We start from the raw sequence: 26723 nt of genomic DNA, 5'->3' as shown, positions 1-26723 counted from the left end.
AATTTCCACTTACACAATGGCATTTTCTTATGTACTGTCTGACCATGACTAAGAATAAGCGATACACAAGAAACTCTTATAGGCCCTACACACTGGGCGATATCACTGAGATATGAACGATCTCGTTCATTAATGAACGAGATACTGTTCATAACTGAGTGTGGAGGCACCAGCGATGAACGATGCGCAGCCCGGCGATCGTTCGTCGCTGGAGCCCCGTCGGCTGTGCATGGAGGCCAATATGGATGATCTCATCCATATTTGCCTGCACTTCTATGGAGCCGTGTGACGGGGGGAGTGAAGAAGCTTCACTCCCCCCCTGCCGCCAGGTCGGCCGTATCCATGTGTAGGGCCCTTTAGAGCTATGGGCCTAATTCATGTTTGTGAACCATCAAATCTGTAATCCATAGCACTACATGCTCCCACTCTACCACTGCACTCTATACTCTACCTGTGCTTCTGGGGTAAAAACACCATTTCACCCCGGGAACGCTTGAATTAAAGCAGCAGCCTCTGGAATAGCATTCCTTATCGCTTATCCCGGGAAATCCACAATCTTCACGCTCTGTAATGTCCACACTACATTGCTGTTTATCTGGATAGAGCAGAGCACACAACAGCAGGATATAGGAATTATTACAATGCATGACAATAAAGTTGGGAGCTCTACTGCAAGTACTCTAACCCTTGACCGTGCCAAACACGTAATTGTCCCAGATACATAGAAAACACTGTTACCCGAGATTGCACTCTGGAAATTGAAATTAACATCAGTTGGCAACAATGCATGAGTGGGCGGAGCTTGTTCTCTATATGTCCGCCCATTTGTTTGACCTCATAAAACATACATAACTGAAAGTTAAATTGGGCATACACAATACAATTATCTGGCAGACCATCTGTCTGTCTAATCTGGCTGGTAGGAATGAAAATCTGGTCATCAACTATTTTTCCTAAACACTGAAGAAAAAAAAAAAAAAAAAAAAAAAGGGTCAGACAGGATGGTTAGAACAAATATTTAACCCATTTGTTTGAACAACTATTTTTGTACATTTCCCTGTGTTTGGGAGTACAGTAAATGGTTGATTGTGATTTGCTCTCATACATTACCAGATTTTCATTCCGACCAGCTAGATTGGACAGATGGTCTGCCAGATAATTGTATAGCGAGTGTATAACTAGCTTTACTGATGGATCTACGTACCTGGATGGCTTCATTACTAGTGCACCTCATGAATGAAGGCTCCCATCACTTATTTATTGTATGTTACTACTTAGAGGTGTGACCGTCATGTAGTATTATGAGACACAATGTGAATCACATACTGTATTAATGTCTCTGGTTAGTTAATAGATACAAAGCATTCTCAAAAAACAAAAAAGCTGTGCAGGTTTGAATTTACTCGATTCTTAACGCCAAAATTAACATAAATTCAGATTTATCCCAATTTTTTATTGGCAATCCTAAACACATGACATCTGAGAGCCAGTTAAAATTCAGGTAAATCCAAACCCGCACATCTACTAAAAATAGTAATCAAAATCTGCTCCCAATCTGTATTTACCCCAATATATAATCTGGGTATGTAAAAGTATGTGATTTTATTGCTTGCATGCAAATAGAATTGCCTGTGTTGAATATGTTGTTCAGTAACGTATAGTTCATGCAGCGTACATGGCCTAGTGCTTACTTATCACAGGGAAATTATGCTCCTTTTAGATCGTTTGGGTCCAACTGTGTTAAAGTCAAAGTAAATATTTTAGAAGCAGTTAAACTTTGAACAAAAGCAGATGACAGAAAATTCCCACTTAATGACATTTTTATATACTGTCTGGCCATGGCTACAAATGCAAAACTCTGAGCTATGGGCCTTATCTAGGTTTGTGCTCCATCAAACCCCATAATCATTAGCACTACATGCTCCCACTCTACCACTGCACTCTATACTCTACCTGTGCTTTTGGGGTAAAAACACCATTTAACCTCAGGAACACTTGAATTAAAGCAGCAGCCTCTGGAATAGCATTCCTTAGCACTTATCCCGGGAAATCCACAATCTTCACGCTCTGTGATGTCCACACTACATTGCGGTTTATCTGGATGGAGCAGAGAACAGATCAGGACAACTGGAAATATTACAATGCATGACAAGAAAGTCAGGAGCTCTATTGCAAGTACTCTAACCCTTGACATTGCCAAATACATAGTTTGCAATGTTGCCAATATGTTCCAGATACATAGGAAATGCTGTTATTCCAAGGTTGCCCCCTGGACATTAACATCAGATGGCAACTATGCATCAGTGGTTGGTGCTTGCTCTATATGCCCACCCATTTGGGTGACATCACAAAAGAGCATAGGCTTGGCATACACTACAATTATCTGGCAGACCATCTGTCCAATCTGTCTGGTTGGAATGAAAATCTGGTAATGTATCAACTATTTTACGTAAACACTGGAAAATGGAATAAAATTATCAGACAAGTTGGTTAAAACAAATATTCAGCCAATTTGTTTAAACAACTATTTGTCCATTTCCCTGTGTTTGGGAGGAAATTGTTGAATTTGATTTGCTCTCGTACATTACCAAATATTCATTCCAACCAGTTTGGACAAGATTGTCTGCCAGATAATTGTATAGTACGGTCGTTCACAAACGCTATCCTCAGGACCCAACATAGTTCACATACCAGGTGTTCTGGAAAATGTGCACAGGTGTATTCATTACTCACTGACCCAGTTAAAAAGATCCACCAATGGCATCAATTATTTCACTAGTGATTATGTGGGGAGATCTGGAGCACATGTAATGTGTGGGGTCCTGAGGACAGAGTTCGTTATTCAACCATTTTGGTCCATTTTCCAGTGTTCGGGAGAAAATGGCTGATTGTGATTTGCTCTTATACATTACCAGATATTAATTCCGACCAGCCAAATTGGACAGATGGTCTGCCTGATAATTGTATAGTGCAGTGGTTCTCAAACGGTCCTCAGGACCCCACACAGTTCATGTTTTCCAGGTCACCTAGCAGGTGCAGAGGTGTATTCATTACTCACTGGCCCATTTTAAAAGATCTACAGATGGAGCTAATTAATTCACTAGTGTTGTGGGTCTCCAGACAGGGCCACATGTAGTGTGTGGAGGACTGAGTTTCAGAACCTGTGGTATAGTATATATCTAGTTTAGTGATGGATCTATGTATCTGTATTGCTAGTGCATCTCATGACTGAAGGCGCCCAAACTTATTGGTGACTAACATCCTTTTGACCCTACTAAACCAGCATCTACTAATCTTCTTGCCCTCTCTTCCTCCTTTGGCCTCTCTCAATAGACCTCTACCCCCACTCACCATCTTGGCCACTCCCTTGACCTTGTATTTACCTACTGGTGTGATCCTCCTGACTTCTCCAGCTCTCCTTTCCCCCTCTGACCACCACCTACTGTTTTTGACTCATCTCCACACTTCCTGACCCACCTTCACCGGACAGTTTCATCTCTTGACACCACTGTCACCCCTCAATATTCTCTCTATCCACAATGGCTGGCCCCAACCAGGTGGCCACCTATTATAACTCCGCCCTCATGTCTGCACTTGATTCTGTTGCTCCCATCTCCTCTGTTCCCCTCAGTCATCCTAAACCCCAACCCTGGCACTCCAAACTGACCAGATTACCCCAAAAAAGCTCTTGCACTGCTGAGAACCTATTCAAGGTTCTCTTTTCCTATAGCTCTGCACCCTACCTTGCCAAGCAATCTTTTTTACAATCAGTCATATCTTCAGTCCTCAAATCCCTTCCAACTCTAATCCTTTCAACACTCATCCGTGCCCGCCTCTTCTCCCACTGTCCCTCACTGCACAGACTTTGCCTCCGTTTTTGAGAAGGAAGCAATCTAATGCAAAATCTCCCCTAGTATCCCCTTGGAAACCCCCCTCCCCACCATTCTGTCATCCTATCCTCTACCCCCTCCCATCTCCTCTGCCTGCTCACTTCTTCAACCTATCACTCCACTGGTATCTTTCCCACACTATTCAAACACGCTGTTGTCTCACCTATTCTCAAAAAACAACAACCTTAAACTTCCTCACCTGCCAGTTACCCCCATCTCTTCTCCCATATGCCTCCTAACTACTTGAGCTGCTGGTACTCTGTCTTACCAGCTACCTCTGACCACTCCATACTTTACCCTCTTCAATCTGGCTTTCACCAACTCCGCTGAAACTGCCCTGGTCAAAGTCACCAATGACCTGTTTTTGGCCAAAATCAGGGGTCACTTCCCCCTGCTCATCCTCCTGGATCTTAGTTTCCTTGAACACTGTGGATCATCCTCTCCTCCTCCACACCCTCCAATTAATTTGCCTCTCTAGCACTGTCCCTTGCCTGGTTCACCACTTACCTTGCTAACCACTCATTCTCTGCGTCTTACTCTACCTCACCCCCTTCCACCCTCCCCGTTGGTGTCCCCCAGGGTTCTGTCCTTGGCCCCTTCTCTTCACTATGTACACCTCTTCCCTGGGTGTGCTCTTAAGCTCTTTTGGCCTCCAATACCATCTCTATGCAGATGATATGCAACTATACCTCTCCTGACGTCTCTCCCTTGGTGCTCTTGGGTATCCAGCTGCCTCTCTGCCATCTCCTCCTGGATGTCTGAGTGCTCCCTGAAGCTTAACTTGGACAAAACTGAACACATCTTTCCTCCACCCAGGGTCTTCATCCCCCCTAATATTTCTATCACTGTTGACATCATCATCTTCCCCATCTAACTCCACTGCCTGTGCATCTCTTGACTCCTCTCTCTCCCCATCACCCCCCACATCTAATCTTTGGCTCCATCCTGTTTATTCCAGCTACGCAACATCACTTGCATCAGGCCATTCCTCTCCCAGAGTGCGACTAAACATTTTCCCCTCACTTGTCCTCTCACAGCTTGACTACTACAACTTTCTCCTCACTGGCCTCCTACTCTCCCATCTTTAATGAACAGGTAAGTTTTCAGTGCCTGTTTGAAGCTTTACAAGGTCAGAGAGAGTCTAAGAGAGCAAGGGTGCTTGTTCCAATGTAGAGGGGCAGCACGGGGAAATCTTGTATTCACTCATGGGATGTAGTGACCAAGGCACTGTAGGTGAGAGGCGATGGTCATTGGCTGACCAGAGTGGGTATGTGGGAGTATGTAGGGAGAGGAAGTTGGAGATGTATGGTGCAGTGGAATTAGAGGGCCTTGTATATCAGGGTGAGGTGTTTGAAGAGTACCCATCTGCATAACCCAGTCTTAGGGTGTGTACACACGGTGAGATATTTTCTTTCGATTTTGACTATATAATCAAAATCGCAAGAAAAGTTAGTGTAGATCGCAAGGTGAAAGTCACCTTGCGATCCCGATGCGCGGTCCCACCAGGCCGGCATCTCAAGAAAAGATAGACCGTGCAGGCAAGTCAATCCTTGCTAGATCGGTGTACTATCTAGTTCATCTCACATGTCAATGACATCTCACATAAGCCAAAATCTCACATAAGCCAAAATCGTAAGCACACATAGTCCATATCTCAAGAAAAGTTAGTCAAAATCTGTACTATCTGGGCTCCGGGGAGTTCAAGGGAAATCGCAAGTAAAAATCGGCCATAGCAAGGATCTCACCGTGTGTACACACCCTTAAGACCACTCATCCACATGCCTTGGCCATCTCTGCCTCGCTTACTGCCTGACACCAGGCCACCTTCTGCTTGCTTGTACTTCATATCACCTGTCTCCCTCTTTCCCTAGATTGTAAGCTCCTTGGAGCAGGGCCTCTCCCCTCCTGTTCTAACAGCCCTCTTCTCCTGCACTTCAATTATAGCCCTTTCCTACTCCGTGACTGTCTATACAGCATTTCTTCCTGCTCACGAGTGTTCATCTCTTCCAATGACTGCCCTCCCCCAGTAGTAGGCTGATCTCTGCTTCCTGACATCTCAGCTGTATTATGGCCCTCATTCCGAGTTGATCGGTCGCAATGCGAATGTAGCAGAGTTACACATGCTAAGCCGCTGCCTACTGGGAGTGTATCTTAGCTTCTTAAAAGTGCGACCGAAGTAATCGCAATATTGCGATCACAAACCTCGTAGCAGTTTTGGAGTAGCTTCAGACTTACTCTGCCTGTGCGATCAGTTCAGTGCTTGTCGTTCCTGGTTGACGTCACAAACACACCCAGCGTTCGCCCAGGCACTCCCACCGTTTCTCCGGCCACTCCTGCGTTTTTTCCGGAAACGGTAGCGTTTTCAGCCACACGCCCCTGAAACGCCGTGTTTCCGCCCAGTAACACCCATTTCCTGTCCATCACATTACGATCGCCGGAGCGATGAAAAAGCCGTGAGTAAAATTACTTTCTACATAGCAAAGTTACTTGGCGCAGTCGCAGTGCGAACATTGCGCATGCGTACTAAGCGGATTTTCATTGCGATGCGATGAAAAATACCGAGCGAACAACTCGGAATGAGGGCCTATGTACCAAGAACTGTGGTGCCAATTGTTACCTGTACTGTTTTTAGTTTTCTGTGATGGTAATTTCTATTTACCCCGTATTATTCTAATATAATTTCATGTATTGCACTGTGAAACAATTACTACTTAGAGGTGTGAGCGTCATGTAGTATTATGAGACAACAATGTTTATCACATACTGTATTGTGTCTAGTTCCCAATTAATAGATACAAAGCATTCTCAAAAACAAAAAAATGAGACGTGGGTTCAAATTTACTCTGTTCTTAATGCCAAAATTAATGAGTTCAAATTTAATCTGATTTCTTATTGGCTATTCTAACACGCGACACCCGAAAGCCAATAAAATGCAATTTTTAGAGCCATTTAAATTTGGGTAAATCCAAACCCGCACATCTCTACTAAAAGTACTGATCAAAATCTGCTCCCAATCTGTATTTACCCTGATGCATAATCATCTGGGTATGTGGAAATATGTGCGATTTTATTGCTTGCGTGTAATTGGTATTGCCTTGTTGTTCCGTGAAGTATAGTTAATGCAGAGTACATGGCCTAGTGCTCACTTATCACAGGGCAATTTAGCTCCTTTTTAGATCATTTGGGTTCAGCTGTGTTAAAATGACAAAGTATAATTTTTTAGAAGCAGATAAAACAAATGAACAGACTTTGAACAGCTGATGACAGGAAGTTTTCACATACACAATGACATTCTTATATACGGTCTGGTCAAGACCAAGAATAAGGGTTACCCAGAGCCGGCCCTAACCAATATGATGCCCTAGGCAAGATTTTGGCTGGTGCCCCCTAGCACCACCGCTGGTCCTGCCTCTGACCTTGCACCTCTTTCCCAGCACCATTACCACTCACCCATAGCAGTCCTTGTACCCCCTATATTTTAAATAGGAACAGTTCACACATTTGACGCACAGCCCAAAAAGGGGCATCTTCTTGCTGGGAAGGGGCATGGCCACACAATAGTAACCCCAGTTCCAATTATGCCACACAGTACTGCAACTTCATTCACATTTTATCTTGTGATAGTGTCCATAATTCATATTACATACCACAGTAGTATCACTTTACCTTATAAACGTTACTCCTCACAGTAGAGCCCCTTATTCACATTACATCACACTGAATTGCTCCTTATTCACATTACACCATACCTTATTGCTCTTTATTCACATTAGACGACACAGTAGTGCCCTTTCTATATGCAACGCCACATAGTAGAGCACCTTATACACAATGCCACACATTAGTAATGCATTTATACACAATTCCACACAGTAATGCCCCTTACACATGACACATTAATGTCCTTATAAACATAATGCGCCTTACACATTATGAAAACCTTTATTAATGCCCTTTTACACATAATATCCCTTACACATATGGTGCACATTATTAATGCCCTTATACACATAATGACATAGTGCCCCCTACACATTTGCTGCACATTAGTGCCCCTATACACATAATGACACACATAGTACTGTTACACATATGCCGCACATTATTAATGCTCTTATACACATAATGACACAGTGGCCCTTTACACATATATTGCACATTAATGCATTTTTACATGACACATAATGCTCCTTACACATATTCCAAACACTACTGCACAACCAACCCACTCACATGCACACATCACTCACACTGCCACTAACACTGTGACCTCTGCCTCTGCTTGGATACAGATGTGTCCTCACAAATCTTGCATCAATGCTAATGCCGGGCACCTTTTGTTTTTGAAAATGAATCTAATTTGCATTGCTATGTGGCTAGGATGCACAAGCAGCTTCTGCTGATTAAACCAATATGCAACATGCCTATATACTGTGTGAGACTGTGGCTGTATCTGCATATGAAATGCTACATACAGAATATAGGCATGCCGCATATCATTTTAATCAGCAGAAGCTGCTGATGCCCCTAGGCATATCAAATGCCCTAGGCAATTGCCTAGTTTGCCTATGCCTATGCCTGGCTCTGGGGATACACAAGCAAAACTTATTACTCTTATAACTCTATACTCTACCTGTGCTTTTGGGGTAAAAACACCATTTAACCCCTGCAACACTTGAATTAAAGCAGCAGCCTCTGGAATAGCATTCTGTAGAGCTTATCCCAGGAAATCCGCAATCTTCACGCTCTGTGATGTCCACACTACATTGCTGTTTATCTGGATGGAGCAGAGCACACATCAGGACAATAGGAAATATTACAATGCTTGACAAGAAAGTTGGGAACTCTATTGCAAGTACTCTAACCCTTGTCAGTGCCAAATACATAATTGCCAACATTGCAAACATGTCCCAGATACATAGTACACTCTATAATGTTTGATGAATGTGACCTAAACGATGTATTGTCACATGTAAATACTTTCCCAAATATCTTACCACAGAAGAAAAGCCATTAAGAATTGCACTCAATATTCAGAAAAAGGAATTGTTGTGGAGTTGGGATGCAGTGAAGATTCCAGCTGTTGGGATTTTTGCAGTCGGATTGCCAACAGCTGGTAATCCATTTGTAGGTATAGCAGATCTGTAAGGTTCAGGACTGGGGTGGGGGGGATTAGGCATCACCCGTGGGGTTAGGCTGTGGGTAGGTGGGGATTGGGTTAGGCACCGCTGTGGGAGGTTAGGTTTTAAGCACTATGGGGGGATGGTTAGAATTAGGCTGCGCAGAAGGTGACATTAGGTTTATGCACCATCCATGGGAATTTAGTATCAGGCACCAAGATGGAAGAAAAAGGTTAGGCTGCAGAAAGGGATGGTTAGTATTAGGGTGTAGGGGAGAGGGGAACACTCCGGATTTACACTATCAGGATACAGTCAATGGTATTCTGACTGCTAGTTTCCCATCACCTGGGATATCATATTGAATACATGGAGTTTGTCCCTAGTTTAAAATAAATTGACCAAGGAAGGAAAAACAATTTCCAGATACTTTCCTTTATAACAGAGATTACCTCCTGGAACTTCACATCAGTTGGCAACAATGCATGAGTGGGCGGTGCTTACTCTCTATCTGCCCGCCCATTTGTGTGACATACAAGAGAGCATAACGGACAGTTTTCCTGGGTATACACTGTACAATTATCTGGCAGGCTATCTATCCAATCTGGATCGTTTGAATGAAAGTCTGGTCATGTACAACAGCAAGTGTCAATTAATCATCTGTTCCCAAACACTGGAACATGGACAAAGTATTAAACAAATTTTTTAAACCCAAAATGTAACCAATTTGTTTAAAATTACCATTTTTGTACATTTCAGTGTTTGAGAGCAAATGGCAATCAACCATTTACTCCCAGATTACCATTTCAAACCAGCCAGCGTTGGACAGATGGTCTGCCAGATAATTACATAGTGCATACTAGAGCTGTAACTATACTTTTTGGTGCTCTGTGGCAGAGAGAAATGGCAGCCCCTCCATTTTTCAAATAGGGACATAAGGCACATGCCTCGTGGGAAAGGGGAAAGGAAAAAGAAGAATCATTTATACACACTTCTTTTCTGTGCTAATAGAACTCCGAGTACTAGGGTAGGGATCTGTCAATCATTTGAACCAGCTGCCTTATTCCACTAGCTCCTCTGTTAGGAGGGACCAAAACAATAACTAAACATCAATAGTGAAATTGGCACCTTGGGGCTGTTATAACACTTGGCTATGAGATCATATTGGGGGGATTCCTTTTTAACCGATTTAAGTGTCCCAGAGCAATCGTATCTACTGATTTTTGATGTTAACTACTCAAATGAGGTATGTGTCTGTATAACACTGTGCAAATTGTGTCGTCATTTCTATGTTTTTTTATTTTATTTTTTGTTCCAGTGGCCTGTATATAGCAGTTGTGTTCCAATTATTTCTATTGTAATTTGTGGTTAATGTCAACTTGTGAGCATATGTTCTTAAAGTTATGTTATAATGTTGTAGATATACCCCTGATGAAGTCTGTGAGAGACGAAATGCGTTGGGTTATCAGTCTTGTTGTGATGTGACCACAATTCTACAATCTTAGGAGGAGGAGTACATGAAAGAAGAAATCTCTGTACACCTGCTCTTATGTGGACCACCACTGGATGCTAGAGGTGGATGAAATTTGTTTTATGAACATTTATACCATTACAGTATCAGATTTTTTTTTAAATAAAATTTTAATTAAATTTGAATATTGGAACCCACTAATTGCTTTTTTAAATAAGATTATATTTGGTCATTGTGTCACTATTGTATAATTAGGGGTGTTCTAACAACCATAAGACACACACAACTTATTTAATAACACATTTCAATAAACTGCCATACTCATGATTCAAACCTATAACCTGTTGAATTTTAATCAGTCACCCTACTCATTGAGATATTTGATTCTGCATAAAATATATGAACACTATGAAGCTACTCGTACTTTGTAAACAAATAAACAGCATTGTAATTGAGAAGATCTATGTAGTAAGCAGCCACGCACTACATAAATCTGCTCAGCCACAATGATGATCATTTTGTTCACAAAGTACATGGTAAGCTTCAAATAGTAAGAATTCTCTAGTTTACAATTATCTACTTTCTATGCAAGGGCAAATAGCTCAATGAATAGATTATCTGACTGCTATGCCACAGGCAACAGGTTTGAATCCAGGACAGTGTGACTGAATAACAAAATTCTTAACAGACAGAAGAGGTCAGAGTAAGAGAGACAGGGGTGGTCAGGGGATGCTGGATTTCAAAAAAATGGGGGAAGCTGCATGTGAAAGTAATCGCCGATAATTGTCAAGTGCCGTCAACAGCACCCCCTACCCTGCAGTGCTATGTGCTGTGCCCCCACACTGCACACACCTAGTTATGGCCCTGGTGCACACTCCGCTTTACTGATTGATCTATGTACCTTGAAGGCTTGGTCACCCATCCACATCATGACTGAATATGACAAAATTATTATGTTACTATTTAAGTTGGATGCACTACATTATATCTTTTGCCCAATCTAGCGGTTTGACATTTTTTCCCCAGATATTAGCAGATCTGTTCCAATCAATTATTTGCTCCTAAAGTCCAGAAAACATACAAAAAAAAAAATAAAGATACTGTAGTTCAGATAAATTGGCTAAATTAAACAGATTTCTGAATGACACATTTCTGTTTTTTTTCTAGTGTTTGGAGCAAATGGTCAATTGTCATTTGCTGCCACATATTACCAGATTTTGTTTCACCTAGAAAAGATTAGACAGATAATCTAAGTGTGTATCCAGTTTAAGAGGTGTGAGCGTCATATAACTATAATGACTTGTGTGTAACTATACAGCAGCTCTGTACCTTGTGACTTGAAGAAACACCAGTTAACACCTGGAATGCTGGAGTCAAAGCAACAATTCCTCTCCTTACATTCTGCCGCACTTATTGTGGGGTAGCCACAATCCCTTCTGTTGTATGGTTCTACGTTGCAGTGTCTGTCAAAAGCTGTTGATGCAATAAAGAAACATCTAGAAGTTACGGCAGCTTAATGTGTCTTTTTTAAAGGGGCAATTTTGCTAGATCACAGGCAATTTAGCTCCTTTGGTCAACTGATCATTTGGGTTCAGCTGTGTTAAAATAACAAAGTATATTTTTTTAGGAACAGTTAGTCAAACTTTAAATAGCTGATAACAAGAAATTTCCACTTAAACAATGGCATTTTCTAATGTGCTGTCTGGCCATGGCTAATAAGGGATACATAAGATAATCTTTCAGAGTTACTGTATGGGTATAATTCATGTATGTGCACCATCAAATCTGTAATAAATAGCATTACATGCTCCCACTCTACCACTGCACTCTATACTCTACCTATGCTATTGGGGTAAAAACACCATTTAACCCCAGGAACACTTGAATTAAAGCAGCAGCCTCTGGAATAGCATTCGTTAACGCTTATCCCGGGATAACCACAATCTTCACGGTCTTTGATGTCCACACTGCATTGCCGTTTATCTGGATGGAGCAGAGCACACAGCATCAAGACATAGGAAATATTAAAATGCATGAAAAGAAAGTTGGGAGCTCTACAGCATGTACTGTAACCCTCGACAGTAAGAAATACATAACTGGCAACATTGCAAACATGTCCCAGATACATAGAAAATTCTGTTACCCGAGATTGCCCTCTGGAATTTACCATCAGTTGGCAACTATGCATGAGTGGGCGGTGCTTGCTCTCTATATGCCTGTCCATTTGTGTAACATCATAAAAGCAGAGGCAGAACTCTGGGAGGCAACGGAGTCATCTGCCGCCGGGCTCCTGCTCTCAGGGGGGCACCTCTCCTCCCATTCTGGGACACCAGTGAATTAAGTTAATTGATAGCTGCCGCTATCTTTTCAGTGGCCGACTTCCTCACTGGTCCCTGCACCTTACAAATCACACCCTCTTTATTATACACATTTTACAAGTGTCAACCCCGGTATTAGAAACCACAACCTATTACACTGGAAGCAGACACCTTACTGATAGAGCTATTTGCTCCTGTATAGGAAATATTAGAATTTTAACTATATGAAGATACTTCTCTGACAATTACACGTAACTTCATATAGTTAGCATTCTCATGCTTCCTCTACAGGAGCAAATAGCTCCATCAGTAAAGTGTCTGCTGTTACACACACACACTTTTCTTGCTATAGGAAATAAGGGGGCACCAATATTTATCTTGCCTCCGGGCAACTGGGACGAACTTACGCCACTGCATGAAATAAAGCATTAATGACAATAAAGCTGGGGATACACTATACAATTACCTGGTAGACCACCTGTTCAATATGTCTGGTTGGAATGAAAATCTGGTCATGTATCAACTATTTTTCCTCTACACTACAATATGGAGAAAAATTGCTAGACAAGTTGGTTAAACCAAATATTTAACCAATTTGTTTGAACAACTATTTTTGTCCATTATCCAGTGTTTTGGAGTAAATGGTTGAATGTGATTTGCTCTCAGATTACCAGATATTCTTTCCAACCAGCCAGATTGGACAGATGGTCTGCCAGATAATTGTATAGTGCAGTGGTTCTCCAACTGTCCTCAGAACCCCACACAGTTCACATTTTCCAGATCACCTAGCAGGTGCACAGGTATATTCATTACTCTGACCTATTTTATAAGATCCATAGATGGAGCTAATTATTTCACTAGCAATTCTGTGAGGAGATCTGGAAAACATGTAATGTGTGGGATCCTGAGGACAGAGTTTGAGAACCTGTGGAATAGTTTATATCTAGTTTTATGATGGTTCTGTGTACCTGGAAGTCTATTACTAGTGCACCTCATGTCTGAAGGCTCCCATCACTTATTTATTGTATGTTACTACTTAGAGGTGAGCGTCATGTAGTATGAGACAACAATGTGCATCACATACTGTAGTAACATCTCTAGTTCCCAGTGAATAGATCCGAAGAATTCTCAAAAAGTTAGAGATTTGCGCGTTCAAATTTACATGTTTATGAATGCCAAAATGAACACAAGATCAGATTTATCCTGATTTGTCTTATTTGGTTATCCTAAACACGCGACATCTGAGAGCCAATGAGACGCCATTTCTAGAGCCAAGTAAATTCAGGTAAATCCAAACCTGCACATCTCTACTAAAAATAGTGATGAAAGTCTGCTCCCAATCTGATTTTACCACGATCATAGCCAGCCCTAGCTATAGGCAAGCTAGGCAATTGCCTAGGGCAGTGATGGCTAACTGACACTCTAGCTGTTGAACTACATATCCCAGCATGCCCTGCATCAGTTTTAGCATGGCCAAATAACAAAACTGTAGCAGGGCATGCTGGGATGTGTAGTTCAACAGCTGGAGTGTCAATGTTAGCCATCACTGGCCTAGGGCAATTGGAATGCCAATGAGCATTCACACCTGCCTAGAGCCAGTGGACAGTGTAGAGCCCACAGCCAGTGATGTTAGCAATTGCTGTGGGGCTGTAAACAGGGAGAGAGCAGTGTGGTCAGGGCAAGGAGAGAATGGGTCCCCTCCTCTTAGGCAACACCTGCTGCAGGACAGAACCACCCCCTACTTCCTCTTTGCCAATGCTATCTCCTGTCCACAGGACTAGGCCAGCCCCCTTTAGCCTGCCCTCTTCTCCTCTATCTTGCTCTCTTGTTACTAGGCCAGCACCCCTTCAGCCCTATGCGGGTCTGCGCTCTCACGTCAAAGGACCAAGCTCTGCATTCTTCTTCCAGTCCTTAATTCCCCTCTACCCTGTTCTGTCCTGGCCAGAGGACCAGGACCCCTTCTTTCCCTCAGCAAGCCCATTCCCCAATTCTTCACTACCCTTCTCAGGTTTGAATAGAATATCAGACCCCACCCCTTTTCCCACCTCAGCAAGTCCACACTTTACTTCTCCCTGATCTGATCCAGCTGGAGGACCAAGCCCCATCCCCTTATTCCCTACAGCCAGCCCTGCCTCACTTACCTTCTAAACTGCTCTGACCCAGCCAGAAGATCAGGCCACGCCCCATTCTTCCCCTCAGTCAGTTCCCTATTTCCTCTACCAAGTGCTTTACCAGACTGAGGACAAAGCCCCTCCCCCTTCTTTCCAACATTCAGCCCTGCCACCACTTTCCCTCTACCTTGCTCTGTCCCAGCCAAAGAGGCTCAGGCCCCACCCTCTACTTCCCTCAGCCAGCCCCACTTGCCCAGCCATAGGACCAAGCCTTTTTCCACTTCTCGTTTGCTCTACCAAGCTCTCTCCCAGGTCCCTGCCTCCTACCACTCTACAATGTTGCAGTGTCGCCCTTGAAGCTCCAGTGTACAGAGAGGACTTCATTATGGTAAGTTCATGTTGGGGGTGGCACAAGGATGTGATAAATGTTATTGTTGGGAATATAGTGCAGTCATGTAGTGCGGCATATGGGGGCATTTAGTGTAGTGATATGGTGCTTAGTATAAGGGGTATTTAGTGTAGTGATTTGGTTTGGCATGTAGGGGGAAGGACGTTCTGTAGTGTTTTAGGGGTCTATTTACTAAGCCTTGATCTGAGATAAATTGGATGGAGATAAAGTCCCAGCCAATCCGGTTCTAACTATCATGTTACAGTCAGTGTTTAAAAAAATAAGATTTTACTTACCGATAAATCTATTTCTCGGAGTCCGTAGTGGATGCTGGGGTTCCTGAAAGGACCATGGGGAATAGCGGCTCCGCAGGAGACAGGGCACAAAAAGTAAAGCTTTTTCAGATCAGGTGGTGTGCACTGGCTCCTCCCCCTATGACCCTCCTCCAGACTCCAGTTAGGTACTGTGCCCGGACGAGCGTACACAATAAGGGAGGATTTTGAATCCCGGGTAAGACTCATACCAGCCACACCAATCACACCGTACAACCTGTGATCTAAACCCAGTTAACAGTATGATAACAGCGGAGCCTCTGAAAGATGGCTTCCTTCAACAATAACCCGAATTAGTTAACAATAACTATGTACAATTTATGCAGATAATCCGCACTTGGGATGGGCGCCCAGCATCCACTACGGACTCCGAGAAATAGATTTATCGGTAAGTAAAATCTTATTTTCTCTATCGTCCTAGTGGATGCTGGGGTTCCTGAAAGGACCATGGGGATTATACCAAAGCTCCCAAACGGGCGGGAGAGTGCGGATGACTCTGCAGCACCGAATGAGAGAACTCCAGGTCCTCCTTAGCCAGAGTATCAAATTTGTAAAATTTTACAAACGTGTTCTCCCCTGACCACGTAGCTGCTCGGCAAAGTTGTAATGCCGAGACCCCTCGGGCAGCCGCCCAAGATGAGCCCACCTTCCTTGTGGAGTGGGCCTTTACAGATTTAGGCTGTGGCAGGCCTGCCACAGAATGTGCAAGTTGGATTGTGCTACAGATCCAACGAGCAATCGTCTGCTTAGACGCAGGAGCACCCATCTTGTTGGGTGCATACAATATAAACAACGAGTCAGATTTTCTGACTCCAGCTGTCCTTGCAATATATATTTTTAATGCTCTGACAACGTCCAGTAACTTGGAGTCCTCCAAGTCACTTGTAGCCGCAGGCACTACAATAGGCTGGTTCAGATGAAATGCTGACACCACCTTAGGGAGAAAATGCGGACGAGTCCGCAGTTCTGCCCTGTCCGAATGGAAAATCAGATATGGGCTTTTGTAAGATAAAGCTGCCAATTCTGATACTCTCCTGGCAGAAGCCAGGGCTAGAAGCATGGTCACTTTCCAAGTGAGATATTTCAAATCCACCTTATTTAGTGGTTCAAACCAATGAGATTTTAGAAAGTCCAAAACCACATTGAGATCCCACGGTGCCACTGGAGGCACCACAGGAGGCTGTATATGCAGCACTCCCTTAACAAAGGTCTGGACTTCAGGGACTGAAGCCAATTCTTTTTGAAAGAAAATCGACAGGGCCGAAATTTGAACCTTAATAGATCCCAATTTGAGACCCATAGACAATCCTGATTGCAGGAAATGTAGGAATCGACCCAGTTGAAATTCCTCCGTCGGAGCACTCCGATCTTCGCACCACGCAACATATTTTCGCCAAATTCGGTGATAATGTTGCACGGTTACTTCCTTCCTTGCTTTAATCAAAGTAGGAATGACTTCTTCCGGCATGCCTTTTTCCTTTAGGATCCGGCGTTCAACCGCCATGCCGTCAAACGCAGCCGCGGTAAGTCTTGAAACAGACAGGGACCCTGCTGAAGCAAGTCCCTCCTTAGAGGTAGAGGCCACGGATCTTCCGTGATCATCTCTTGAAGTTCCGGGTACCAAGTCCTTCTTGGCCAATCCGGAACCACTAGTATCGTTCTTACGCCTCTTTGCCGTATAATTCTCAATACTTTTGGTATGAGAGGCAGAGGAGGAAACACATACACCGACTGGTACACCCAAGGCGTTACCAGCGCGTCCACAGCTATTGCCTGCGGATCTCTTGACCTGGCGCAATACCTGTCCAGTTTTTTTTGTTGAGGCGAGACGCCATCATGTCCACCATTGGTCTTTCCCAACGGGTTACCAGCATGTGGAAGACTTCTGGATGAAGTCCCCACTCTCCCGGGTGAAGATCGTGTCTGCTGAGGAAGTCTGCTTCCCAGTTGTCCACTCCCGGGATGAACACTGCTGACAGTGCTATCACATGATTCTCTGCCCAGCGAAGAATCCTTGCAGCTTCTGCCATTGCACTCCTGCTTCTTGTGCCGCCCTGTCTGTTCACATGGGCGACTGCCGTGATGTTGTCCGACTGGAGCAACACCGGTTTTCCCTGAAGCAGAGGTTCTGCCTGGCTTAGAGCATTGTATATTGCTCTTAGTTCCAGAATGTTTATGTGAAGAGACGTTTCCAGGCTCGTCCATACTCCCTGGAAGTTTCTTCCTTGTGTGACTGCTCCCCAGCCTCTCAGGCTGGCGTCCGTGGTCACCAGGATCCAATCCTGTATGCCGAATCTGCGGCCCTCCAATAGATGAGGACTCTGCAACCACCACAGAAGAGACACCCTTGTCCTTGGAGACAGGGTTATCCGTAGGTGCATCTGAAGATGCGACCCTGACCATTTGTCCAACAGATCCCTTTGGAAAATTCTTGCGTGGAATCTGCCGAATGGAATTGCTTCGTAAGAAGCCACCATTTTTCCCAGGACTCTTGTGCATTGATGTACAGACACCTTTCCTGGTTTTAGGAGGTTCCCGACAAGGTCGGATAACTCCTTGGCTTTTTCCTCCGGGAGAAAAACCTTTTTCTGAACCGTGTCCAGAATCATCCCTAGGAACAGCAGACGAGTTGTCGGCATTAACTGGGATTTTGGAATATTCAGAATCCACCCGTGCTGTTTTAGCACTTCTTGAGACAGTGCTAATCCCATCTCTAGCTGTTCTCTGGACCTCGCCCTTATTAGGAGATCGTCCAAGTATGGGATAATTAATATGCCTTTTCTTCGAAGAAGAATCATCATCTCGGCCATTACCTTTGTAAAGATCCGAGGTGCCGTGGACAATCCGAACGGCAGCGTCTGAAACTGATAGTGACAGTTTTGTACAACGAACCTGAGGTACCCCTGGTGTGAGGGGTAAATTGGAACGTGGAGATACGCATCCTTGATGTCCAAGGATACCATAAAGTCCCCCTCTTCCAGGTTCGCTATCACTGCTCTGAGTGACTCCATCTTGAACTTGAACTTCTTTATGTACAGGTTCAAGGACTTCAGATTTAGAATAGGCCTTACCGAGCCATCCGGCTTCGGTACCACAAAAAGAGTGGAATAATACCCCTTCCCTTGTTGTAGAAGAGGTACCTTGACTATCACCTGCTGAGAGTACAGCTTGTGAATGGCTTCCAAAACCGTCTCCCTTTCGGAGGGGGACGTTGGTAAAGCAGACTTCAGGAAACGGCGAGGTGGATCTGTCTCTAATTCCAACCTGTACCCTTGAGATATTATCTGCAGGATCCAGGGATCTACCTGCGAGTGAGCCCACTGCGCGCTGTAATTTTTGAGACGACCGCCCACCGTCCCCGAGTCCGCTTGAGAAGCCCCAGCGTCATGCTGAGGCTTTTGTAGAAGCCGGGGAGGGCTTCTGTTCCTGGGAAGGAGCTGCGTGTTGCTGTCTCTTCCCTCGACCTCTGCCTCGTGGCAGATATGAATAGCCCTTTGCTCTCTTATTTTTAAAGGAACGAAAGGGCTGCGGTTGAAAAGTCGGTGCCTTTTTCTGTTGGGGAGTGACTTGAGGTAGAAAGGTGGATTTCCCGGCTGTAGCCGTGGCCACCAAATCTGATAGACCGACTCCAAATAACTCCTCCCCTTTATACGGCAAAACTTCCATATGCCGTTTTGAATCCGCATCGCCTGTCCACTGTCGCGTCCATAAAGCTCTTCTGGCCGAAATGGACATAGCACTTACCCGTGATGCCAGTGTGCAGATATCCCTCTGTGCATCACGCATATAAAGAAATGCATCCTTTATTTGTTCTAACGACAGTAAAATATTGTCCCTGTCCAGGGTATCAATATTTTCAATCAGGGACTCTGACCAAACTACCCCAGCGCTGCCCATCCAGGCAGTCGCTACAGCTGGTCGTAGTATAACACCTGCATGTGTGTATATACTTTTTTGGATATTTTCCATCCGCCTATCTGATGGATCTTTAAGTGCGGCCGTCTCAGGAGAGGGTAACGCCACTTGTTTAGATAAGCGTGTTAGCGCCTTGTCCACCCTAGGAGGTGTTTCCCAGCGCTCCCTAACCTCTGGCGGGAAAGGGTATAATGCCAATAATTTCTTTGAAATTATCAGCTTTTTATCAGGGGCAACCCACGCTTCATTACACACGTCATTTAATTCTTCTGATTCAGGAAAAACTATAGGTAGTTTTTTCATACCCCACATAATACCCTGTTTAGTGGTACCTGTAGTATCAGCTAAATGTAACGCCTCCTTCATTGCCAAAATCATATAACGTGTGGCCCTACTGGAAAATACGGTTGAATCGTCACCGTCACCACTGGAGTCAGTGCCTGCGTCTGGGTCTGTGTCGACCGACTGAGGCAAAGGGCGTTTCACAGCCCCTGACGGTGTTTGAGTCGCCTGGACAGGCACTAATTGATTGTCCGGCCGCCTCATGTCGTCAAACGACTGCTTTAGCGTGTTGACACTATCCCGTAGTTCCATAAATAAAGGCATCCATTCTGGTGTCGACTCCCTAGGGGGTGACATCCTCATATTTGGCAATTGCTCCGCCTCCACACCAATATCGTCCTCATACATGTCGACACACACGTACCGACACACAGCAGACACACAGGGAATGCTCCTAACGAAGACAGGACCCACTAGCCCTTTGGGGAGACAGAGGGAGAGTTTGCCAGCACACACCAAAAGCGCTATATATATATCAGGGATAGCCTTATAATAAGTGCTCCCTTATAGCTGCTTTGTTATATCAAAATATCGCCATAAATTTGCCCCCCCCTCTCTGTTTTACCCTGTTTCTGTAGTGCAGTGCAGGGGAGAGACTTGGGAGCCGTCCTGACCAGCGGAGCTGTGAGAGGAAATGGCGCCGTGTGCTGAGGAGATAGGCCCCGCCCCTTTTCTGGCGGGCTCGTCTCCCGCTATTTAGAAAAATCAGGCAGGGGTTAAATATCTCCATATAGCCTCTAGGGGCTATATGTGAGGTATTTTTAGCCTTTATAGGTATTCATTTGCCTCCCAGGGCGCCCCCCTCCCAGCGCCCTGCACCCTCAGTGACTGCCGTGTGAAGTGTGCTGAGAGGAAAATGGCGCACAGCTGCAGTGCTGTGCGCTACCTTTAGAAGACTGCAGGAGTCTTCAGCCGCCGATTCTGGACCTCTTCTGACTTCAGCATCTGCAAGGGGGCCGGCGGCGCGGCTCCGGTGACCATCCAGGCTGTACCTGTGATCGTCCCTCTGGAGCTTGATGTCCAGTAGCCAAGAAGCCAATCCATCCTGCACGCAGGTGAGTTGACTCCTTCTCCCCTCAGTCCCTCGCTGCAGTGATCCTGTTGCCAGCAGGAATCACTGTAAAATAAAAAACCTAGCTAAACTTTGTCTAAGCAGCTCTTTAGGAGAGCCACCTAGATTGCACCCTTCTCGGCCGGGCACAAAAATCTAACTGGAGTCTGGAGGAGGGTCATAGGGGGAGGAGCCAGTGCACACCACCTGATCTGAAAAAGCTTTACTTTTTGTGCCCTGTCTCCTGCGGAGCCGCTATTCCCCATGGTCCTTTCAGGAACCCCAGCATCCACTAGGACGATAGAGAAATGGCAGTTAAGAGCCGATTGCCTGGTACTTTATCTCCACCCAAGGATTAGTAAATAGATACCTTAGTGCAGCATAGACGGGGGATGTAGTGTAAAGATGTACAGCAACATATAGGGGCATGTATTGTAGTGATTTAGAGCCTCATACTAGTGTACTGATTGCAGTGTAAAGTGGGTATGTAGTGTAGGGATTTAATGCAGTGTGAAGGGTTAGTGAGGTAGTGCAGCATATAGGGGAGATGTAGTGCAGTTATGTGATGTGTAGAGGGGATGTGGGGAACATGTTGCTGTTGAGAGGGGATATCAGGGAGACACTGGAGGCATTTGGGACACACAAGGGAGGAAGCATTTGAGGAAAGCTCTGCTGTGGATTGGGCACGTGCACAGATATCAACCTGTTAAGCGACTTGTATTTCTCTAGCGCAGGCATTCCCAACCGTGGTCCTCAAGGCACACCAACAGTGCAGGTTTTAGTGATATCCAGGCTTTAGCACAGATGGTTAAATAAAAATAACTGAGCTACTAATTAAGTCACCTGTGTTCAAGCCTGGATATCACTAAAACCAGAACTGTTAGTGTGCCTTGAGGACCGCGGTTGGGAAACACTGCTCTAGCGGGTAGGTGGAGAATATATTTTTGCACCTGGGTCCATCAGGTTCTACTTTGGGCTAGCTATCACAATCAGAGCTCAGCTGGGAGCCGGTAGCAGCGGGACCTTACAAGCCAGTACTCCTAGAGCAGTTAAGTGAGTGCAGTGAGGAGCATTAAAAAATGCCACGGGGGGAGGGCTGTTGCACATGACCAACAGTAGCTCCTCCTCCCATGAGCCATTGTCACTTTCTCTGCCAAGTCTCCCTGCAGCCATGGCGCCATCCAGCCTCTCACCCCCAACCTGCAATGTGCACTAGCATTACTAATGTGGGGCATGTGTGAGGGGCATTACTGAGTGGTGGTATGTGCATAATGGCATTACTAATGTGGGGCATATGTGCAAGGGGCATTAATGTGGCATTATGTGTATAATGGGCACTACTGTGTGGTGTAATGAGAATAAGGAGCAATATGGTATAGTGTAATGTCAAGAAGCATTATGGTGGGTACTACCGTGAGGTGTTATGTGAATAAGGGACACTATAGTGTGATATGAGAAAAACATTCGTGTATGCCTATTCCAAACAAGAACACTAGTTTTTGGCTTGTGTACTTGTAGCGTGCACGGACCCAATTTCTATATGGGATAACCAATGCTCTTGCTGGCATAGTACACTAAAATGAGGATAGCTATGGGTGATGGATGTTGCTGGCTGCTGCTGTGATCTGTGCTACTGGTGCTTTGCTGGGAGAAGGGTGCTGGGTCAGAGGTGGAACTAGCGGCAGTGCTAGGGAGCACCAGCCAAAATCTTGCCTAGGGCATCAAATTGGTTAGGGCCGGCAATGACCCAGATGCATAGTTTGGATATGTAAAAGTATGTGTGATTTCATTACTTGCATGTAATTAGAATTGCAGGTGTTGAAGATGTTCGGTGATGTATAGTTCATAGCGAATACAATACATGGCCTAGTGCTAACTTATCACAGGGCAATTTAGCTCCTTTGGTCAACTGATCATTTGGGTTCATCCGTGTTAAAAATCAGAGTATAATTTTTTTGGAACAGCTAAACAAACTTTGAACTTACAGGAAATTTCCACTTAAACAATGGCATTTTCCCATACTGTCTGGCCACGGCTAAGAATAATGTATACACAAGCAATGCTCTTAGAGCTATGGTGCTTATTCAGGTTTGTGCGCAATCAAACAGATAATCCATAGTACTACATGCTCCCACTGCACTCTATACTCTACCTGTACTTTTGGGGTAAAAACACCATTTAACTCCTGGAACACTTGAATTAAAGCAGCAGCCTCTAGAATAGCATTCCTTAGCGCTTATCCCGGGAAATCCACAATCTTCACGCTCTGTGATGTCCACACTACATTGCTGTTTATCTGGATGGAGCAGAGCACACATCAGGACATAGGATGTATTACAATGCATGAAAAGAAAGTTGGGAGCTCTACTGCAAGTACTGTAACTCTTGACAATTAGAAATATATAATTGGCAACATTGCCAACATGTCCCAGATACATAGAAAACACTTACCTGAGATTGCCCTCTGAAAATTACCATCAGTTGGCAACTATGCATGAGTGGGTGGTGCTTGCTCTCTATATGTCCGCCCATTTGTGTGACAAAAAAAAAAAAAGCAGAACTGACAGTTATACGCTATACAATTACCTGGCAGGTCATCCGTCTGATTGGAATGAAAATCTGTTAATATATCAACTATTTCACATAAACACTGGAAAATAAAGAAAAATGGTCAGACAAGTTGGTTAAAACAAATATTCAACCAATTTTTTTTAAACAACTGTTTTTGTCCATTTTCCAGTGTTTGAGCAGAAATGGTTGATTGTGATTTGTTCTTATACATTACCAAATATTCATTCCAACCAGTTTGGACAGATTGTCCTCCAGATAATTGTATAATGCAATGGTTCTCAAACTATCCTCAGGACCCAACATAGTTCTTATTTTCCAGATCACCTAGCAGGTGCACAGGTGTATTCATTACTCACTGACACAGTTTAACAGATCCACCAATAAAGCTAATTATTTCACTAGTGATTATGTGGGGAGATCTGGAAAACATGTAATGTGTGGGGTCCTGAGGACAGTTTGAGAACCTGTGGAAGAGTGTATATCTAGTTTACCGATAGATCAATGTACCTGTAAGGCTTTGTTACTAGTGCACCTCATGACTGAAGGCTTCCATCACTTATTTATTGTATATTACAGGTTGAGTATCCCTTATCCAAAATGCTTGGGACCAGAGGTATTTTGGATATGGGATTTTTCCGTATTTTGGAATAATTGCATACCATAATGAGATATCAAGGAGATGGGACCTAAGTCTAAGCACAGAATGCATCTATGTTTCATATACACCTTATACACAGCCTGAAGGTCATTTTAGCCAATATTTTTTATAACTTTGTGCATTAAACAAAGTGTGTCTACATTCACACAATTCATTTATGTTTCATATACACCTTATACACACAGCCTGAAGGTCATTTAATACAATATTTTGAATAACTTTGTGTATTAAACAAACTTTGTGTACATTGAGCCATCAGAAAACAAAGGTTTCACTATCTCACTCTCACTCAAAAAAGTCCGTATTTCGGAATATTTGGATATGGGATACTCAACCTGTACTACTTAGAGGTGTGAGCACCATGTAGTATTGTGAGACACAATGTGCATCACATACTGTATTAATATCTCTTGTTCCCAGTGAATAGATATGAAGAATTCTCAAAAAGTTAGAAATGTGCGGGTTCGAATTTACTCGGTTCTTAAAGCCTAAATTTCAGAGAGTTCAGATCTATTCAGATTTTTCTTATTTGATATCCTAAACATGTGACATCTGGGGCCCAATAAGAAGCCATTTTTAGAGTCAGGTAAGTTTAGGTAAACCCAAAAACACACATCTCTACTAAAAATAGGGATCAAAATCTGCTCCCAATCCGTGTTTATGCTGATGCATAATCATCTGGGTATGTAGAAGTATGTGTGATCTCATTACTTGCATGTGATTAGAATTGCCTGTGTTGAAGATGTTGTTCAGTGAAGTATAGTTCATGGAGGGTACATGGCTTCTGAGGTGTAGCGTGGAGACATGACACCCGGGAGTAGGGTCATGTCACCAGGGCTGTTTCTAACCAATTTGGCTCCCAGTGCGAGATTTAAAAATGCGCCCCCCATTACATTAAAAAAAAATGTGCCCCACACACACACACCTAGATTAAAAAAAAAAAAAAAAACTTGCGCGCGCACCCGGGAAGGGGGCACAGACTCCTCTAAATGGGTGTGGCCTCATTTAAATGGGTATGGCCTCGTCTGAAAAGACTACCTCACAATCCAGTTTTTGACCCTGCTCCAACAGATCACGACAGGAGAAAAAATTACCATATTAAACCCCACACAGTAATGCCCCCTGCACCATATTATGCCACACACCGCAATGCCCTTGATACATTAAATCCCCACACTACGGCAGGCAAGAGTCCCCATTTCACACATTACGGCAGGTGTCCCCATTTTACACATTGAGAGAGAGAGAATACTTAGAGGTGATTACCGGTCTTCAGCCCGCCTCACCAGTCGCTCCTTGCGCCGGCCTTTCCCTTTTCCCAACTTGGATCCCCCTCTATACTCCGCTCGGGGGGGGGGGGGGGGGGGGGGGGGTTCGCGGAGTGATGGGGTTGCGTCATGACATCACTCCGTGAAACTCCGCCCCCCGAGCGGGTTACTCGGGGAGAAATAGGAGGGGGAAGCAGGGAGCCACAGTTAGTGCCGCGGCGGGCGCCCAGTGCGGTTGCACTGCTCGCCTGCCCCAAGAAACGGCCCTGCATGTCACAGCACCCCCACCCACCACATACATATATAGATTCACACACATGTAGGCACAGATAAACACATACACAGGCATACATTTATACACAAACTCACAATAATACACATTAATTCTCACCAAAAGGGCAGCAGCAGAGCATCTCCACATTCTAGCCTGAGGGGCGGAGCTTCTGTGCGATTGACCTCCGTGGGTAGAAAGAAAGGACTGAGGAAAGGGAAGGGGTGGCTACCATACTGCCTGTATGTTTCATATTACCAAATGCAGATACCCAACAGCCAGGAAGGTTCTTTTAACATGGGACATGGAACATGCAGGCAGTGTGGTAGCCACCCATTCCCCCTCTTCCAGTCATCTCCTACCCCGACATCCTGCCTCTCAGCTCTGTTACATAGACAGCGCCTTCTGTCCCCAGCGGCACCAGGAGATCAAGCTCCACTCATTCCACCCTCGCTACACCCCTGCATGGCCTAGTACTTACTTATCACAGGGAAATTTAGTTCCTTTGGTCAACTGATCATCTGGGTTCAGCTGTGTTAAAATCAAAGTAATTTTTTAAGGAGCAGAAAAACATTTGAACAGCTGATAACAGGAAATATCCACTTACACAACATCATGTTCTTATATACTGTGACCATGGCTAAGAATAAGGGATACACAAGCAAATCTTAGCACTATGGGCCTAATTCATGTTTGTGCTCCATCAAATCTGTAACCAATATCACTACATGCTCCCATTCTACCACTGCACTCTATACTCTACCTGTGTCTTTGGGGTAAAAACACCATTTAACCCCGGGAACACTTGAATTAAAGCAGCAGCCTCTGGAATAGCATTCCTTAGCGCTTATCCCGGGATAACCGCAATCTTCACGCTCTGTGATGTCCACACTACATTGCTGTTTATCTGGATGGAGCAGAGCACACATCAGGACAATAGGAAATATTACAATGCATGACAAGAAAGTCTGGAGCTCTACTGCAAGGACTCTAACCCGTGACAGTTAGAAATACGGTCTA

At 44.3% G+C, this 26723-nt stretch overlaps 1 protein-coding gene across 50 annotated transcripts in view; it reads right to left on the bottom strand.

Moving 5' to 3' along the window:
* Window positions 1-26723, bottom strand: part of LOC135050271 (uncharacterized) — a 466297-nt gene that overhangs the window by 134122 nt on the left and 305452 nt on the right. For 40 of the 50 annotated variants that reach the window (XM_063956613.1, XM_063956631.1, XM_063956611.1 and 37 more), the window contains 6 exons: window positions 26467-26610; window positions 23088-23231; window positions 12318-12461; window positions 11808-11951; window positions 8524-8667; window positions 1954-2097 (listed from right to left, as the gene is read on the bottom strand). In XM_063956613.1, the coding sequence (XP_063812683.1) occupies window positions 1954-2097; window positions 8524-8667; window positions 11808-11951; window positions 12318-12461; window positions 23088-23231; window positions 26467-26610 (864 nt within the window). Of the gene's footprint in view, window positions 1-451; window positions 596-1953; window positions 2098-8523; window positions 8668-11807; window positions 11952-12317; window positions 12462-23087; window positions 23232-26466; window positions 26611-26723 lie in introns of all 50 variants that reach the window. The other 10 variants (XM_063956657.1, XM_063956661.1, XM_063956616.1 and 7 more) reach the window with 7 other exon arrangements.

This window comes from Pseudophryne corroboree, chromosome 2 (assembly GCF_028390025.1).
Source record: "Pseudophryne corroboree isolate aPseCor3 chromosome 2, aPseCor3.hap2, whole genome shotgun sequence".
Classification (NCBI taxonomy): Eukaryota; Metazoa; Chordata; class Amphibia; order Anura; family Myobatrachidae; genus Pseudophryne; species Pseudophryne corroboree.
Note: the sequence above shows the minus strand (reverse complement) of the source record. Positions and strands in the feature narration are given on the sequence as shown.